At 44.5% G+C, this 17,847-nt stretch overlaps 4 protein-coding genes across 4 annotated transcripts; all 4 read right to left on the bottom strand.

Annotated features, from left to right (window-relative positions):
- Positions 1-229: 229 nt before the first annotated feature.
- ube2nb (ubiquitin-conjugating enzyme E2Nb) lies at positions 230-4,271 on the bottom strand. The gene is made up of 4 exons (XM_057022114.1): positions 4,115-4,271; positions 2,306-2,552; positions 2,094-2,234; positions 230-1,574 (listed from the first exon to the last, which is right to left on the bottom strand). Exons 1-4 carry the CDS (start codon positions 4,142-4,144, stop codon positions 1,531-1,533), a joined length of 462 nt encoding a protein of 153 aa, XP_056878094.1. The 5' UTR covers positions 4,145-4,271; the 3' UTR covers positions 230-1,530.
- Positions 4,272-5,315: 1,044 nt separating this feature from the next.
- mrpl42 (mitochondrial ribosomal protein L42) lies at positions 5,316-6,468 on the bottom strand. The gene is made up of 5 exons (XM_057022571.1): positions 6,311-6,468; positions 6,022-6,085; positions 5,844-5,928; positions 5,530-5,693; positions 5,316-5,437 (listed from the first exon to the last, which is right to left on the bottom strand). Exons 1-5 carry the CDS (start codon positions 6,387-6,389, stop codon positions 5,392-5,394), a joined length of 438 nt encoding a protein of 145 aa, XP_056878551.1. The 5' UTR covers positions 6,390-6,468; the 3' UTR covers positions 5,316-5,391.
- A 442-nt stretch (positions 6,469-6,910) lies between these two features.
- On the bottom strand, positions 6,911-11,878 carry pwp1 (PWP1 homolog, endonuclein). The gene is made up of 15 exons (XM_057022563.1): positions 11,681-11,878; positions 11,443-11,501; positions 11,151-11,335; positions 10,950-11,035; positions 10,724-10,820; positions 10,510-10,620; positions 10,289-10,419; positions 8,678-8,751; positions 8,435-8,531; positions 8,300-8,361; positions 8,118-8,229; positions 7,838-7,928; positions 7,575-7,696; positions 7,384-7,489; positions 6,911-7,294 (listed from the first exon to the last, which is right to left on the bottom strand). The coding sequence occupies exons 1-15, from the start codon at positions 11,744-11,746 to the stop codon at positions 7,197-7,199; spliced, it is 1,497 nt and encodes a 498-aa protein (XP_056878543.1). The 5' UTR covers positions 11,747-11,878; the 3' UTR covers positions 6,911-7,196.
- A 542-nt stretch (positions 11,879-12,420) lies between these two features.
- Positions 12,421-17,815, bottom strand: LOC130519280 (high affinity choline transporter 1-like). The gene is made up of 9 exons (XM_057022559.1): positions 17,537-17,815; positions 16,554-16,634; positions 15,303-15,602; positions 14,942-15,097; positions 14,217-14,365; positions 13,861-14,004; positions 13,616-13,769; positions 13,316-13,533; positions 12,421-13,228 (listed from the first exon to the last, which is right to left on the bottom strand). Exons 3-9 carry the CDS (start codon positions 15,598-15,600, stop codon positions 12,731-12,733), a joined length of 1,617 nt encoding a protein of 538 aa, XP_056878539.1. The 5' UTR covers positions 15,601-15,602; positions 16,554-16,634; positions 17,537-17,815; the 3' UTR covers positions 12,421-12,730.
- Positions 17,816-17,847: the final 32 nt, after the last annotated feature.

Raw genomic sequence — 17,847 nt, 5'->3', positions numbered from 1 at the left:
GCCTTTCTTTCGTGTATCGTGACAGGTTTTTATAAATTAGTGCTCAGCCTGCATTTATCAGACGCCACTTAAGCGTGGCGAGGACGCCCCCTGCTGGACAGACGGGGAACAACTCGGTGGTGTTGACAATAAACTCGATTTTATAAATACATTTAATATAAGGTTCGTATTTAAATAACTTCCATGCGACCATCTCCTAAAGCACAACACAAACCAGAGGAGCCTCAACTTACTTACTGAACTTAACTTTATTTACAGAGTATTTGAAGAGCCATGTTTGCAAAACTTAACAGAATGCTTCTTTTTTCCTTTTAATTTTTCCTTTACACACGGGGAGTAGTTTCATCAGTTTGATCTCTCGATGTTTTGATCTAGATGCTTCTAAATTCCAGTGAGTGACAGTTTTCTGGGGGGGGGGGGGGACAATAAATTAACCGGGTTTTAGGCTCCGTCTTCCAGACTTGAGTAAATGCAGAGAGAAACAGTGATTCTGAGTAAAGACAGGACACGAATCTAAGCAACGGCAAACTCGCAGAGATAACAGTTCAACCCAAACAAACAAAGAAAAAAAACTTTACTACAACAGAGTGACAGTCCTCCCTCAGACAAGCATACAGAAGCAACATGGAAGTCAGGTATGATCCCACTGATGTCACCTTTAAAGGAGCATTTAAGGATTTTTATGTAGATCTACAGATTCAACCAAGTGACTGGTCGTTGGAACATCGCGTCACCATCACAGTAAGAGCCAGAGCAGGTAAAACCAGTTACCAGGTAACTGGTGACACCGAGGGAGAAAAATCCCAAACGCGGGCCTTTAAAGGTGAGCGAGAGCCTCGTCTCTCCCGTCAGCCTGGTTACGGTTCCCAACAGAAACTAAAACGGACAGACGTGGTTAAAACAAGGAATTAAAACAGCTAAATAACCCGCAACCCTTTAAAAAAAAAGAAAGAAAGAAAAAGAAAGAAGTGAGGAAGGAGCCTGCTCACCCTCCCCAGAGACGGAGGAAAGTGGTGGATGAAGCAAAGGTCAATCTAAAAAATGAGATCAGAGCATGTCGTCGTCTCCGGGCGACTAAAAAAAAAAAAAATTGGACTCGTGTTGATAAAATGGCAACTGCGGCGGCACTGGTCCCGGATCAGCACTGACAGAAACAGATGTGTCGACAGCCGTGTTAAAAGAACAGCTTTAATGTGCTGACCATGTCCTCATTCAGATACATATCTGCATGTGTGTTTAAGACTGTGATGGGGGGGGGGGCGTTCTGTCCATGCATTTCAACAGCAACACAGGGAGGGAGGGGAAAAACGTAAAGTCTGACACACATTAATGCACCTTAGAGAGGAAAATAAGTCACCCAGAGGTCTGCAGCAGGAAAACTCACTTTCTTAGATGTGGACTCATAATCTTATCTTGGTTTGTTTTGTTGTTTTTTTTACTTTTTTTACTTTTTTGTGTCTGTTAAATTTAAATGTTGACAGAATAGGAGTACATTTGTGTGGATCACATTCAGGCGCCTCGTCTCCTCTTCTATACTTCGGTATTTCCAGCGTAGAGCCGGGTCCATGCTCGGGCTGCGGGGAGAGACGGAGAGATTTAAACACCGGGCAGGAGGAAGCAGGCGCCCAGAGGCCCAGGCTGGAGCAGAGGCTCGCCTGCTTCAACAACCCTGCACAGCATGAAACACAACACTTTCTAGCTCTTTAAAGAAAACAACAACTTTTTATTGCTTGAAAAAAGGTGAGAAAACCGTTTAAACACCAAAAGTCAGGTGGGATCAGCAGCCAGCGAGCTAAAACCAGAGAATAAAAGGGCGTCTACACGTCTTTGTGGCTCCTGGTCCACAGTCGGGCTGGTCCACGAGGGGGGGGGGGGGGGGGGGGGGCGGTACTGGAGGAGCACTGGGGCGTTTTTGATCGATCAGATCATAGAAGTGATCGAGTGCTTCCTCTGATCACCATATTCTGTCTCCCCAGTGTCCGATTCATCCATGAGCGTTGGTGGTTCTCACAACGATCGGATGCCTCTCGCCCTTTCAGGGTCACGGGTGTTTTTGGAGGGGGGGGGGGGGGGGGCTACAACCAGCCGCTCACCTGTCTCGATGGCAGCGCTTTCGTTCTTCTTCCACTGCTCTGCGACGTCGTTTGCCAGGGGGTCGTCTGGATTGGGAGCGCTTAATAATGCCTGGATAGATAGCAACACTGTGCGGATCTGCAGGGCTGGAGACCACTTATCTGGAAGAAGGGAGGGTCAGCAACAGCAGGAAGGCGGGCGGATGCATACAGACCTGCGAGGGCGTTCCTACCTTTCAAAATGTCTAAACATATTCTTCCCAGTTTGTCGACGTTGGGGTGGTAGATTTTGGTCATGAATCGCACTTTGGGAGCTGCCATGGGATACTCTTCTGGAAGAAACAGTTCAAGTTTAAATGTCCCTCCTTCAAAAGGGGAGTCTTGAGGGCCTGCGATGACCACGTGGAAGTAGCGTGCGTTTCTCTCGTCGGGCGTGGCCGTGATCCCTGGGACGGGCTCCGCCATCAACCGCTGTGTCTCCTGAGCGCGGACAGAAAGAGAGGAAGTCGTGGTTGAGACCTGGAAAGGAGATCGATGCCCCCCCCCAAACCCTCAAACTCTGGAGAGGAGGAGGACGTGATTCTGAGGTGAGCAAGAAAATAAAGTTGTCTTCTTTGCAAAGGTGACGAGTTACGATGGTTCAGTGAAACTTCCAACACCACAGGTTGGGGATCTGAACTTCAGCTCCAGGGACGACCGGCGTCCCATCGCGGCGAACCTGCTCTGCAGAAGCAACTACGCAACTCAAAGCAGGTCGACAACATAAATAGTGACAGGAAACAACAAAAAAAGAGCGGTGAGAGAAATGGAAGCAGAAGAGATGATCTCAACTGCAAAATGATTGGTGGCCAATCGATTTCCAGGCCTTGCTAATAAGGAGAGAGAAAGATGAAGCTGCAAATAACAGCGTTGGTTTAATTTAGGTGAGGGGGGGCGGCAAGAATCCGGACAGGTGGGTTGTGTTGAAGTTATTTCATTTGTTCGCAAATGTGTGGAAAGCAACACCAACCACAAGACAGCTTCTAGACACCTCTCGTCTCTCACTTAAAGAATCCAAGATGCAAAATTTAAAAGTGGACGGAAGATGAAGGCTTTGCAGTGTAAAAACCCCCCAGGTGTCGACAGGCAGGTGAAGGTGTGTCGGCCCCATCAGACTCACCATTTACATGAAAGGATTTCAAAATAATTTGTTTAACATAACAGGACCTCTAGTTTCGGGTCAATATAATGACATACCAGTGAGACTACTGTCTAAACATGTCTAACATGTAGCTGTTCCATCACGCAGGTGCACTAAAACAGCTGCATTTAACAGGAAGTTTGTTGGTAAAAACGTCATTTTGCGGCCGTTCAAAGGTGCATTGCAATAAAGGAAGTCGAGTCATTTTTTTCCCCACCCCCGCCTCGTCAACGTTGATGCCGTTGGAAAAATAAACGATCTTAAACCCAAAAAAATCACTGCTTGATGTGGCGGAAACGGCTGATCGCGCCCACCGCTGGGCCCGGCCCGGCCCGGCCAGGCTGCGGGGCGGTGGAGGGAGGAGACCCCAGTCTAGGCCATGGATTTCACATTATTCTATGGGAGTCGTTCAGAAGCAACCCGATTTTACTGTATGGGTTTCACTGCGTGCATCTAAAGCAGCGAAATCAAAGGTCCAGCGATCGACATGTGTTGCTAGTCACCGAGTAAAGCTACAGCTGCTAGCCTAGCTTACTTAGCAAATCCATTCATAGGAAGACTGGGAGACGCCGTTATTATTTCCCGACTTATGATGCGAATATCAATGCAAAAACTGAAAAAAACTATTGCAACAAGAACAACTCGCACACAAGGAAGTGCCAAACCAATCACTAGCACAAACGGACCAACGAGCTATCTTGATGACTAGCTAGATAAATGCTAATTTTGCTAACCGCGCTAACGTCACGCTCCGCGTTAGATAGCATCGGTTTTCAGACCAGAATCCCCACATAATAACTTTGTAACAATTCAAATTAAGGTAAATGGTATATATATAAACGCTACGTGGTATAAAGTGTACCTTAATAATCCTACGAGGCAAACCAGCCATCTTGTGTTAGCTATTATATTTTTAGCCTTGGACTCGCCTTCTCTTTAGACTGTTGGATTGACTGAGGGCGGGGCGGAGTCCGATAACTCGCTTTTCCGGTGGCTTCAGATGACGTCACAAACTATGACGCTAGTTTTTTTCATCGGCTACTACTTCTTCTTCTACTGTTTTATATGTCGGTTGGAAAACAGCTTGTTATGGGGATTACCGCCACCTCCTGGACTGGAATGTAGAGTAGAACACCCTAAGGTCCGACTACTGAGTCACGTTACTTCTAAAAATCTATTTATCGCCCTAAATGCAACATTCTCTATATTTCTCCTCAATAACTGTTAAAATAAACGGTATCTTATTACTTTTAAGGGTTTATTTTAGTGTGGATCTCTGTGTCTGATACCTTGGACACGGAAGAGGACTTGTTCCACCGTTTGTGTTCACAATCTCCCCTTTCATGTTTTTGTACCATAAAAACCGTGTTATTTAAGCACGTATGCCTCAAACTCATTTGCGATGTATCTTCTTGCTCCAGTGGCAGGACCTCGTTTCTCCTACATTCTGTTATGTGCTGTAAATCTGTTGGTCTTGACTCTGTCCAAAGCTTTTGCCATTTCCTCTTCATCACTGGCTTAATTCTATTTTTAAACTCAGCTTGTTTTATGATGAAAATGTGTTTATTTTTACTTACCGTAAATGCGTTCCAGCTCTTAGCGCGTAAACATCAATCACATAAATGTATTTTAAGCACTTACACTGGAGTTTTGTTTTGGTAGATTTTAACATTATCTTAGTTAATACTACAAAAGGCATAGAATGAGGCCTATCTGCTGAGATATTTTTCAGTTCAGCTTAATCTCTTTAAATCTTAACTGACCTTGTTTTGCTGTTCCAACTTAATTCAGGTGTCATTAAACTTCACACATTTAAAAAAATAAATAAATAAACGCACAGTCAATAGAAGAAAAAACCCCATGAAACAGACTAATACAAATGAAACGCTTTGGTCGTTTGTTACATGAACCGTTATTCAGAAATAGTCAGTAATTAGTAAAATGGATCATCTGGAGACGTGTGTGCATTAAAACATGTCAGAGGAACGTTGATTTCCTTAAAATATACTCCAAATAAAGGTATGATTTAAATTGTTTCAGACAAGCAGCACTGGGTCAAAACATAACCAACTTGATATTGATTTATTACACATCATTAGGGTCAAAACTCATGGTTTTCACCACTGGAACAACCTTAAACTATCTGTCCTTTGGGGGATCCTTCTTTCTGCGCCTCTGGTGGTATCTGCAAACGAGCGGAAAAAAGGTGAAAAAGACAGACTTTGGAAAATATTCAACCCTAAATACCTTTGAAAAGCAGACATATTGTGTACTCACTGTCCGACCGGATACCACCGGTGCTTTGTGGTAAAAAACATCTTGCTCAGCTCCTCTATCGATGGCCCCTTATTGCTGCTCAGCACCTCTTTGCTGAGGTGGGCCTTCAGTACCTGATCGTGGGACTCAGGTGGGTTCGTTAGAGGGTCGGGCCGCTCTATAGGCTGCAAAATAGCGTAGATCCAGCTTAATGATAGTTAACAGACCATTTGGAAAAAAAACACCTTCCTTTAACATCCAAATGACATATTGTTTTATGTTTTTGTCACTAAATGGTGGTGGTGGTGGGGGTGTATTGGAGCAAACACTCTCACCTGTGTGAACTCATAAGGTATGTCAGCAGCGGGATGGTAACACACGACTGTGCTCCCATCTGATGTGACGCCGATTTCCACGTTACTGCAACCGGGAAAATCAAGGGTTAGTGCAAAAACTAAAATCATAACCAAGTCAAGCTGACCAATACTTCATCAAAGGACTCTGTGAACCTACCAGTGGGGATCATCCATTGAAGGACTTCTGGTACTGGACTGCTGCCTCAGTGGAACTAAACATGCTGCAACAGACAACCAAATACATATATTAGCTGAAAAAACTACTAATAACTGTGAAGTTACAACGTCCCATTTCGACCAACTGCAGAGCACAATAAACAGGATGGAAACGTCAAGGTTAGCCAGTTAGCTTTAACGCTCGTCGTCAAGATGTCTGTTAGTCAACTAACTCTGCTCGAGATGAATACAATTTTTTTTAAAATATGTTCATAAACTATTGGATTTACTTTGTGCAGGGTGTAATGCGGTGACATTAGTAAGCCGTGTTAATACTCGGCTCAAGATGCACAAACGACCCGACGCCATGCTCGTTTCTTCCGGTATGTGCGTCACTTTAACAGTTCCGTGTGTGAAAGCAGCACACGCACTGGGGTTCCACTGCTAAAGCAAACGTAAAACCCGCTTCCTTTAGGAACTTATTCTTGCAATTAATATCAATAAACTGACTTAACACCTGTGATCAAGTTTTAAGATAGAATTTCTTAATTTTATTTAAACAGAAGTTAAAAGTTCTAATGTAAAGATAGCTGTCATATCTGTGTTAAACCTGACATCTAATGGCGAGCCTTGATATTGACTCGTTATTGATGGAGGCTCTTTTGCCTTTATAACTGCCTAATTTCTGGTATTGGAAACATTCATCAGAGATTTTGGCCCATATGGACATGGTAGCATCAAACTGTTGCTGCAGATTTGTCCAGTTCACCCCCATCCCAAAGGTTCTCTACTAGACTGGAATCTGGTGACTGTGGAGATCATCGGAGTACAGTGGACTCACTGTTATGGTCCAAAAACCAGTTTCAGACGAAAAACCACATAGAAGAATATTAGGTTTGTAAATGTATGGAGAAAATAAGTATTTAATGGCTATATTCATCTAAATGAACGCAGGTTAACCAGTCCTTTAACATGTCTTCAGTGATTAAAATGACACATATTAACATGAATACACCAAAGCAGTTCTTCAGGGATGTTAGAACCTCTTTGACCTCTGCAAAAGCTGAAATTCTTGATGACTGCAGCTTTACAGTCATTCATCCATGAAAAGAAGATTCCCAATCATCAGAGCAGTTAGGCAGGGATGCTCAGTTCAGAGATGAAGCCACAGTGGCCCTATAAGACGTCCATCTCTGCTGCTGCTGCTGCAGTGCTGGACCCCTGTGATTCTAAGGTCGCCACAAAACGCTCCCGATTACCAAACACCTGAGACACTGTGAAGAAAGAACCAGAACAGTCAGAATGAAACACAACCCCGTCGATTAACAATTGCGCAAAACGATCCGCTGAGAGAGACCCGTACCTGCTGCAACATCACTTATGTCCCAAACCCTCAGGCCTTCTTTTTGCCCTCCAAAAGCATAAACGAAGGGCAGGTCAGGGCTACAGGAAGCACAGAACAAAACGCCCTGTTGACAGACGGGGAGATACAACCATCAAGTCCAGAATCTGACATGGACACTGCTCAGGTGTCATTCATGTGCTTCTTTTCACCATTTTCATGTCCCGGGAATGAACCAGGTTGGGTTTGTTGCTCAGGATGTCCCATATCTTGACATGTTTATCAGCTGATGCGGTGACAAGACACCCTTTAATCTGACTACTGAGTTGCAGACCTGGAAAAACATTATTTTATTATCACCACTAATAGTCTTGCTGGGAAACAAAACAATGAACCACAAAAATATTTGTTTTGAGATAGAAGGCTGTTTTTGCTGCGTAGCTCTCTAGATAAAATAAAATACACCTCTGCTGACCTGAAACTTCTTCATCGTGAGCCCTCAGCGTGAAAACGGGTTTATCAGTGCGAGCGTCTAGACAGTAGACAAAGCCGTCCTCTGTGCTGGCCTGAAACACAGGAACAAGTGAATGAGCGTTGTTAGCTCAGAGTCCATCATTGAATTAAAACAGACTAGTTTATCTGATAGATTAGAGAGTTAAACCCGCTGTGGAAACTGACTGGACTGACTAAATATGCAGAATTGTAATGAAAAAAAATCAGAACCCTTGATCACTGCTCTGGATCTGAGCTCCTACCAAGAAGTTGCAGGGTGAGAAATGGTTCCAGACCAGACGTTCCACCTGTCCACTGAACCTCCAGGTCCGATTTCTGCTGTCTGGACTCCGGCAGTCATACAGGACTGCTGTCCTGAACAAATAAGACTTTGCATTAAAAACCCTTTTTCAGCAAATTAATGTCAAAGTGGCTCTTCACTTACTTGTCATATGATCCTGATATCAAAGTCTGTGCCTCAAAGGGGTGGAAAGTTAAAGTCTGAACCTAAAAGAAAGAACAAACAAACAGTTTTTACAAACTGAAATCCGTGAGGATTAATATTATGTCTGTGTCATACTTTATCGGTGTGGTTCCGTAGAGTCGTGGCTGGTTTGCCTTGAGAAAGATCCCACAAGATGACAGTTTCATCTGCTGATCCACTGGCCAACACATTCCTGGGGAGTACAAGGTCACATGTGGTGAAAATAAAAATCGGCTGAGGAAAAAAACCCGATCACAAAGAGGACTGCATTTACTAAAACACTGGCACGATTTGGCAAAGCGTAATTATGAATGGAGCTATAAATGGAGACACACTGACCGGAGAAGTCTGTTCCAGGATAAATCCAGAACGGCATCAGTATGTCCCTCAACAGGCTCTGCTGCTGCGGCTCCCTGGCCACAAAGACAACAATGACATCGTTTATTGAAAATGTTAAAGGGCGCTATTACAATACCGGACCAGTAGATGGCGCTGCTCACAGGTACGCATTGTGGACATTTTGCAGACTGTTAAAGTGACACACAGGAAACTCAGATGACTTGTGTTGATATCAGTTTTACTGATAACAGGAGAAGTGACACCAATGCAGCAGCAGCAGTTCATTCATACAGTACCAGCACCGATTCTGATGAGACATTCGTACCAAAAGGCATATAAGGCAAATGGAAGGTCACTGGCTAGCTTTACCCATATATGGTACCAGCCAGTCTGTTTTTAGCTATCCCAAACAGAAGATGCTAACCTTGGACCCATCACAATCATCTATCCTGTTTGTCTCTCCAGCATTGCTTTGTCTCTGGGAAGAATGGAAAACGAGATAAGGTCGCCGAGAGCTCAGACGCTCCTTTAGGACACTAAATGAGAGGTTAAAACTAGAAATTGGAGAGAAGTAGTCATTTTTCTGCACAAGCATTAATTACGTTGTACGTTAGTTTAGAGAAAATCTTATTCAAATAGGAATTTACAATAAAGTGGAGTGGTCCACAAACACCGATGCTGTTCACAAGAAGGCCCTGAGCAGACTCTACGTCCTCAGGAGACTCAGGTCCTTCAGTGTGTGCAGCAGGATGCTCCACATGTTCTACCAGTCTGTCATGGCTAGCACCATCTTCTTTGCTGCGGTGTGCTGGGGAGCAGGCATTAAAGCAAAGGATGCCAACAGACTTAACTCACTAAAAAGGCAGGGTCTGTTGTTGGCTGTAGACTAGCAAACTTGGACGAGGTGGTGAGGGACAGGATGTTGTCAAAAGTGCAGACAATCATGGACAATCCCCCCCACCCCCTCCATAACAGTGGACAAACTGGGAAGCAGCTTCAGCAGCAGACTCCTGCTCTCAGGAACGGTACAGGAAGTCGTTCCTGCCGTCTGCCATTAGACTCTATAATTCATCCTTTCCTGCCAGAGCTGAGCTCTCTTGACTGGATCAATGCAGCAGCTCAGGCGCCTTTCAACCCATTCAGTTACATCAACTGTTTAATAATCTTATTTTTATGTTTATCTTCTCATCTTATTTCTATTTTATTGCATGCTTATGTAAATATGTTTAATAATCTAATCTTATTTTTATTTCTATGCTTAAATTCTAATCTTATTTGTACTTTATTTTTATTCTGTTTATATGCTCGTGTAACTCTACCTGCCGCTATTTGTGTCCATATATTATATTTATATTCTTTATGTCCATGTTGCCACTACAATTCAATTTCCCTACGTGAATGAATAAAGTAAATCTGATCTTATCTTAACCAGCTTGTTGTACTTCTCTGATGAAGGAAGGTGGAAGTACACTTTCGAAACAGGTATGTGCACAAACTTCCTATTTGTCCAATGCAAAATAATTAAAAAGCAAGGCCAGAAATTGAACCACTGTGGTCAACAGCAATAGCCCTGTTGCAACCGTGGAATGAATAATAACTCGACTGGTGTACCTTCTTGCTCTTCTTTTTCTTTTTGGAGGCCTTTTTGCTCCCCAGCGTGAAAACTGGCTCTAAACAGTCGACCACATCCAGGTCCCACACGTCTATCTGAGGAGTCATGTTGCCTACAGCAGCATAGTTGGCTGTAATAAAAGCCCAGAGCGGAATTCTGTCAGGCAAAGACAACCAGAGAAAGAACAAGATAACAAATGGGATTAGCAAAACATTCATACCGGGGCCTTCTCCGGGGTTTGGATCAAAGTTTAGCCATTCCACACACAGTGGGTAAGCTGGCAGCAGAATATCGTGATGAACATACATAGACCCCTCTTCAGAGTTGTAAACTGTGAAGAGAAATATGAAGACATTTATAACTTCTTGGATATATATATTTACGATTCACTTTCTATTCTAAAACAAGTTGCTGTCAAACAAGAAGATAGCTACCATAGATTTCTAAATTGCAGCAGTCTTTTTCTGCCCGGCCAGTCAGGATGAGGTTGTCACTGGGCTTGATTTGGAAGTCTTCTCGTTCATATTGGTCCTAGTAGGAAGAAATAATACACTAAAACTGAACAAGACTGTTAAAAATTTGAGTGTATACAATTTGTATATTCACACTTAAACACGTATTCCACTAAATGTGTCCAGGAGAAGCTAAGGAGGTACTCACTGTGTCTTTAAGGGTGATGTAAGGATCCTCCTCATTGGAACAGAAGACTGTAAGACCGGCTAGACTGTCGCCGAGATTAGCTGTCACTAAAGGGGTCACAAGTAGAACACATTGGGAGATATTACAAAGCGGCAATGTTAAACAGAGACAGCAAAGGATGGAAAGTCAAGAACTACAAAAGTAGTCTGAATTCATTTCTACCTGTATCCTCCTCGTCATATTTATCCAGTTCATATTCTGCCAGGTCGTCATCGTCGTCATCATCACCCTTTTTTTGTTTGCTGCCATCTGCAGAGGCTTGAAGAACGTCTCCCAAGTTTCTGTTAGAATTATGTTCAGATTCAATTCCCTCGTCGTCCTCCTCTTCATCCCCGGCTTCCAGTTCTCTGATTCAACGGAGGAGATGTCAGAATCCAATAACCAACACTAATGCTCACTAATGTGACATTTCAGCACTGTGGAAAAGGCAAGAAAATAGGTGATTTTAACACACCCCAGCTCCTCCTTTGCTTCTGTAATGATTCGTTGCAGCTCGTCTTGGTTTAACTGAACCTGTAATATAACAACAAAAGGGGTTAAAATGATCGCTAACTCTGAGCAAACACATTAAAAACAGTATCATAAACATCGGACTGTGCTTTTTAGATCAAAAACAAGGCGTAATTTCCTTATTTTATGCTGTGTTGACAAAGTTACATACTTGTTTGCTAGGTAGCTTGACGTGTACTTACTTTGTCCGGAGTTTCCTTGGCAACGCCTCGGCTCACCCACGCGACACAAGTAATCTGTGAGCTCATTTTAGAGATCTTATGCTTTGTTCATCCACCAAAGTATTATAAAACACTCAACCTTGTTGTAATTACTGAATGCAATTCAAATTCGAATTCTACTGCATTGACCACCACAGCTCGCATGTGAGCCAATAGGTCCCCTTGTCGCAAGATGATGACGTCAATCAAACGTTTAAAACTTTGCCCGACCAAAAAAATAAATAAATCCTACTGCTTCATCCAAGGTCGTTTTCTGTGTCAACTGGACTGTTTTTCTTCTCTTTTGAAGGCGAAAAAAAACAGTCCAGTTGACACAGAAAACTACTTTGGCTAACTATGACCTGGATGATTGAGAATCTACACACATTTACTGCTTCATATATAGTCTTTATATATATTTTTTAGTCTTCATATATATTGGTAAATGCTGTATTAAATTCCATAAGATTATAGTTCATAATTGTTAATATACCAAGTAGAACAGCAAGCACTGGGTGGGAATGGAGTCAGTGTCTGAACGTTTTAAATCCTTTTTTGCTTGCACTCTTTATTTCCCACTTTTTTTTTATTTGATGAAACTAAATTTAAATAACGTGAGTGTAACTGTAGATTATTTATGTAATCAGACATCAGGCTTGACCTAAACATGTTTAAAGTTATAAATAAATACATTTTAAAAAGAACAAATTGCAATTCAAGTGTTTTTTGTTTTGTTTTGTTTTTAATTCAGTGTTCATTAAAATAATAAGTTTAGTACAAAAAGAACCCACAGAATGAATAATAAATGTGACAAGAGTAAACCGTCTCAGGAGGATCAATACTTTGGTCATAATACCTTTCCCAAATTTACAGTACGGACTGATGAATACAACTTAAATCGTATCAACTACAATAAATGGCAGAGAAAGAGAACACGAAAAGAGGAAAAGATTAAAGCAGTGACCTGAGGTAACCACGGCAGCGACTTTAATGATCCTTTTCTGTATTGACCCATATGCTTGATGTATGGCATCATTCAGTCTGGACTTTCTCCTCCTCTGTGGTAAGTGCCCTCATGTAATGAATGTTTTTGTCCGGTACATTAGCGGGCGCTCTTCTCTGCAGCCTCTTCCCGGACAGCCAAACAGCGAAGCGTGACGCCAGTATGATCGTCGCGATCGTGATGAACATGATGGCGGTGCGAAACGGGAACAGGCGCTGCCGGGAACCGTCCTCTCGAAATCTGTCCCACGGCAGCGGCAGCAGCTCGGGAAGTCGGATCAGCGGGTCGCCGACCAGAGTTCGAAGCAGCAACGCCAAGACGAAACCGCAGGTAGCTCCGAATGCGTTCACGCTCCGGGGCAGGTAAAAGATGCAAATCACCTGAGGCGTCATCATTGAATACAAGACATCGCCGCTGAAGATCCACAGCAGGTGAGCGGCGTCTGTGGTCATGGCCAGGCCGGTCGCCAGCAGTCCAGACAATAAGATCGACACCTTTATCGCCACTAGGGTACATTTTTCCGATGCCTGAAACAGGAAACCGGGTTTGGATTCAAGGATTAACTGTTTTTATCCACCATCTTCACTAACATTTGCCCAAATGTGGAGGTTTACCTGCTTATAGACGATGTTTTTGAAGATGTTCCGCCCCAGTTGGGAAGCGGCAGACAGAAGTATGGAGTCCACCGAAGACATCACCGCGGCGGCGAGGGCGCCGATGCCGATCAGGGACACATAGAACGGACAAAGGTGCTGGAAGACAATCGGTAAGATGTTACCCGACTGGCCCATTTCGAAGGGCGTGGGGGTGCCGTAGCTGGTCTCGTTCCAGTCTGAAAGAAACAAAGGAGACGCGATTAAAACATCGGATGTGAAGATTGTCGTGGGATCTTGGGAGCAGGTGAGCGTAGGTACTGGTGGATGCTGCCGCGGCTCCGATGATGAGCGACGGGAGGCCCAGAATTGGGCACAAAGCTGCCCCGACATAGCAGGTGATTTTAGCCTGGACATCGCTGGCTGAGGAGAGGACTCTCTGGTAGAAAGCTTGGTAGCACATCCCTCCGATGCTCTGCACAGACGGTGTTGCGTCAGAGCTTAAAATGCCCGAATAAATAAAAATGCTAAATCCCTGAACAGCTGACGCCGTTTAAAACCGTTACCAGCAGCAGGAGTTCATCTATCCAGCACCCCACGTCTTCCACCTCCAGCTTGCCGATCCACGGTTCCTGATACAGCTTGGTTACCGCGGCAACGGTGATGTTAGCAGAGGAGGGGCTTGTCAGGACAAAAGGCACGCAAAACCACTGGAAATGAGAAGAAACACAGAACATTAAAAGGCCCCACACAGCTACAAATATTACACTGACAAACAGACAATCGGTCGAATCCCGTGTTTGTCAAAATGACTTTTTTCCCCCCTCTTTTCTTTTAACACTTTACTTCCCCAGTTTTATCACGTTAGCACGTTGATGCACAAAAAGGACTTTGCAATTCAATAGAACTGTAGTGTTTGTACCAAGCCAAAGAACATAAAGATAAGCTGGATGACATCAGTATAGGCAACAGAGTACAATCCGCCCATCAGAGTGTAGAAGATCGCCACGGCAGCCGAGATGCCAACAGACAGATAAGAGGAGGTGTTCATCACCACACTTAATGTCCCTCCTATCAACACACAGTGAAGCGCACAACTCAGTTACTTCGTCAAGGCTCAGAACTCATCAGCAATAGAATGAAACGGCTTTTGTTACTCAGCTAAAACCCCACGACATTCCTGTCAAATCAAATCCATATGAACAACTTTACCCGGACATGCTGCACAGCGCACATGGCTCTACTTTTGTCTGACGTGCCGCAGGCTTTTTTAGTGAGCTGCAAGTGACCCCCCCTTTTACGACCAAATTTTTTTGGGCCCCTGGGTTGCAGCAACCAGATGTTTTGAGGACCGAATTGGCAACAGGCGACATTTAAACTCCCTCGTTAGGGTTTTTTTTTTTTTTTTACGACACTTTGAGGGCACCAAAAATAAATTTGCGCACTGTTCCGATTGGTCAAATTTCACATTTGAAAGCAGATCTTTTTTTTGAGAAGTTGTACAACCTTTGGCCTCTATGGGGAGGAACCGAAAGTCCCTCTGTCGAAACATGTGACCTGCAAACCAACTCTTATTGGTTTATTCCCCGTCAAACTACTTCTACTCGTCATTAGGCCGACTTTGCGAGAGTGTCGTTCCTGACTTACCCAGAATACCCAGAATGCAGGCTGCCCACAAGATGTCGGCCATGATGCTGGGAATGAAGAGCACAGCGGCTACCACGTTTCCATATTTCTGCTGAAACGGGTCCATGAGGGTCACGTATTGCTTTGCCCGGATGGGTTTCACAAAGAAGAGCGCGCCTGAAGTCACAAAAACAAAGATTTGTGGTGGTGAAGAACATTTGCACGGTTACCCAAGTAAGGTCATTCAACCTCAAGTGCAACAGCACAATAAATATTTTATTTGAAACTAATTATACTACACAAAGAAAGGCTTCCTTTGGTGTATAAATCTTAATTTGAATATATGAATATCGACTGCGTGTTTGTGTTTGACCCCACACACCTAAAATGAGGTTAGCTGCAAAGGCAATGGGTCCCAACGCCCAAACCAGCCCTTTTTTGGGATTGTAAACCACTTCGGCGCATCCCACGATGTATCCACCTCCCACCCAGGTGGCCGTCATGGTGAAGATGCTGACGGAGAGGCTGAGGTTCCGCCCCCCGACCATGGTCACTTCGCTGATGTTCCCCGTGCACTTCTTCTCCTCGATGCTGGCCTTCTTGGAGGCCCACAGGCCGATACCAAGGACCGCCAAGTAAAACACGGCCATGGAGAGGAGGACCGGCCAGTTCAACTCCATCTCTGGGGACGCAGGACAGGGATGAGACACAACAGGATGTGGACATCAGAAGAAACAGTGCCCCCATCCTATGAGACGAAGGTTGGATGAAAGGTAGAAACCCATCCGCCACAAGGGGGCGAAAATGAGCAGTAGATAGTTCCCTGAAACTGTTATATTCCACGCTCAAATCACTTAAACAGGATTACATTCCTGTGGATTATTTCCCTCCTGCACCAACCTCCTGGGTGCGACTCAGATGCCCCCCTCCGTGAGCATGGGTGCTGGTAACCAGGGGAATTTTCACCCTCTTGGAGCTGCCAGAAGATCTCTCTCCTAAGCAAATATGCCATATAACAGTGACTGGAATGGCGCCAAGACTTGTTAAAGGTTCTCATATGAGTGTGGAAGATCTTTCAGGCTATTTGCAGACTGTTATTGGATATGTAACAACGCAAACACCTCCCTTGTTTCCGAGCCCCTTTGTGCCCACGCCCTCATTACATATGAGAACCTTTAACAAGTCTTGGCGCCATTCCATACAATCCGCCTGTGAAACCTGCTCTGTTATGAAAATGCCTGCGACAGCTGAGGATCGGCGAACAAACAGCTTCCTCTGCAGGGCACCATTCTTTCAAGGTTAGAAATGTTATTCCCAGTCGCGTCCCAAGGTGGGAAGATGCCGGCGTGGATTTTCCCAGGGTCTCACCCCCCCATTTATGGATGCGGCTCCGGTGTTTTCTTTAAGCAACACTGTGAAATCAAGCCCGACTCTGCTTGTTTTAATACTTCCAACTGCTGGGACATCGGCTTTTGGACATTGGATCAGTGATAGCAGCTAGACTTTTTTGGCAAACCAGCTACACAAGTTTTCTTGTCCCGGGACCACTGTAAGATTAAAGAACCTGTGACATTTAGCATTAACAATCACAATAGTGGGAAGCCAGTTTTCTTGCATATTAAGGTTTTATTACCTGGGGTGGTGCTGGGGAGCAGAGGTCCTTGGGAACAGCCCACGCAGGAATGAGGGTCCAGCCGTTTGATGTCTTTTCCTCCTGCACGAGAGACCCCAGAGCTGCTTAAAACAAGGCCACGCCTGCTTTATGTCTCCCCCCCTGGGAGGACTTGTGTATACGTGCACTGGCAGAAATTATTTTGTTGTTCAACTCAAGGCAAGGAATCATGCAGATGGAATTTTGGAGTCTCAATCTTGTGCAACTGCCAGCCATAAATAGTGTATATCACAAAGACGCCAAGTTTCAAAGCTGTCAAACTCCAATGACTCCAAAAAGCACCAGGAGGCCAGAGGTTTCAGAGCAGAAGGCTTTTATTGTCCACAGCAGACACCCGGAGTGGCCCCTGACACCCAATACCCGTAATTCCACCATTTTTGTCCCTCCAAACTCTTGCTACCTACTTTGGCGGACTTGTCCTCCACCAATTCAGGCATATAGAGGTCATGTGACACCAGCGCCCATATACTTCACATTTGGGACGTTGAGAGTATAAAACGAGGCATTTGTCCCTCCCTTAAGTTATAGTAGGATTTGTTCCGAGTGATTAAATGTTGAAAAAAAAAAAAAAAAAAATGGCAGTCAGGATGTCAGCCATGCAGCGCAACAAAGGAATCCCCTTCAAAACCCTTTGATGTGGCCCCACGAGGACCAAGACATTGTGGCATCGGGAGAAAATCAAGGACGGACTAAAAATGATGCGCAGAGGTCCCGTGTGGTCATAAAATCGTGATTATTCACCTCTTCCGTGACTGGGACGACAAGGCACACAATTCTGTTTGATCCGTTATGTGTCATTAAACACGTGAGGGCGACAAAATTAAGACAAAAGAGATTTCAGATTAAACCCCTTGCCTGAGGGGTTTGAACCAATTTTTTTTGCATCGTTACTCCGCTAGAAATGGAAAATAAACGGAGCGGTCGGAACGCGGCGGCAGACACACCTTTGGTAACGATTCCACGCAGCGGCGATTGGACCACGAGATCTCAGGGAAAACTCGCGCAATTCCACGTGATTTCGGAAGATAACCAAACGGAGGATGATGGACGTCGGCAGCTGGTCGGTCCCGGCGCACGCAAAATTCTCAGGGAGGACACGAACTGGGGATGGTGGGGTATGAGGGGGAGGGGAGTAAAAAAAATAAACGAGAAGATGATGGAAAACTCCACCGCGAGGACGATGCCAGCACGATTTATACTCGCCAGTGCGCAACATCCGGTTGTGACGCGTCCAAAATCGGCTCGCTCTCATTGG

Source organism: Takifugu flavidus, chromosome 22 (assembly GCF_003711565.1).
Source record: "Takifugu flavidus isolate HTHZ2018 chromosome 22, ASM371156v2, whole genome shotgun sequence".
NCBI lineage: Eukaryota > Metazoa > Chordata > Actinopteri > Tetraodontiformes > Tetraodontidae > Takifugu > Takifugu flavidus.
This window is presented reverse-complemented; position numbering and strand designations above follow the sequence as displayed.

Coding starts and splice junctions, on each gene's coding strand:
- ube2nb (XM_057022114.1), bottom strand. CDS start 4,144: ATGGCTGGTTTGCCTCGTAGGATTATTAAG. Junction 2,235..2,305: donor ATGTTTAGACATTTTGAAAG/GTAGGAACGCCC, acceptor CCCTTCTTCCAG/ATAAGTGGTCTCCAGCCCTG. Junction 1,575..2,093: donor AAGCGCTGCCATCGAGACAG/GTGAGCGGCTGG, acceptor CTCTCCCCGCAG/CCCGAGCATGGACCCGGCTC.
- mrpl42 (XM_057022571.1), bottom strand. CDS start 6,389: ATGGCGTCGGGTCGTTTGTGCATCTTGAGCCGAGTATTAACACGGCTT. Junction 5,694..5,843: donor TACCTTATGAGTTCACACAG/GTGAGAGTGTTT, acceptor GCTATTTTGCAG/CCTATAGAGCGGCCCGACCC. Junction 5,438..5,529: donor CGGTGGTATCCGGTCGGACA/GTGAGTACACAA, acceptor GCTCGTTTGCAG/ATACCACCAGAGGCGCAGAA.
- pwp1 (XM_057022563.1), bottom strand. CDS start 11,746: ATGAGCTCACAGATTACTTGTGTCGCGTGGGTGAGCCGAGGCGTTGCC. Junction 10,420..10,509: donor AAACCCCGGAGAAGGCCCCG/GTATGAATGTTT, acceptor CTTTTATTACAG/CCAACTATGCTGCTGTAGGC. Junction 8,362..8,434: donor TACGGAACCACACCGATAAA/GTATGACACAGA, acceptor TCTTTCTTTTAG/GTTCAGACTTTAACTTTCCA.
- LOC130519280 (XM_057022559.1), bottom strand. CDS start 15,600: ATGGAGTTGAACTGGCCGGTCCTCCTCTCCATGGCCGTGTTTTACTTG. Junction 14,366..14,941: donor CTGCATTCTGGGTATTCTGG/GTAAGTCAGGAA, acceptor GTGTGTTGATAG/GAGGGACATTAAGTGTGGTG. Junction 13,770..13,860: donor TAGATGAACTCCTGCTGCTG/GTAACGGTTTTA, acceptor CCGTCTGTGCAG/AGCATCGGAGGGATGTGCTA.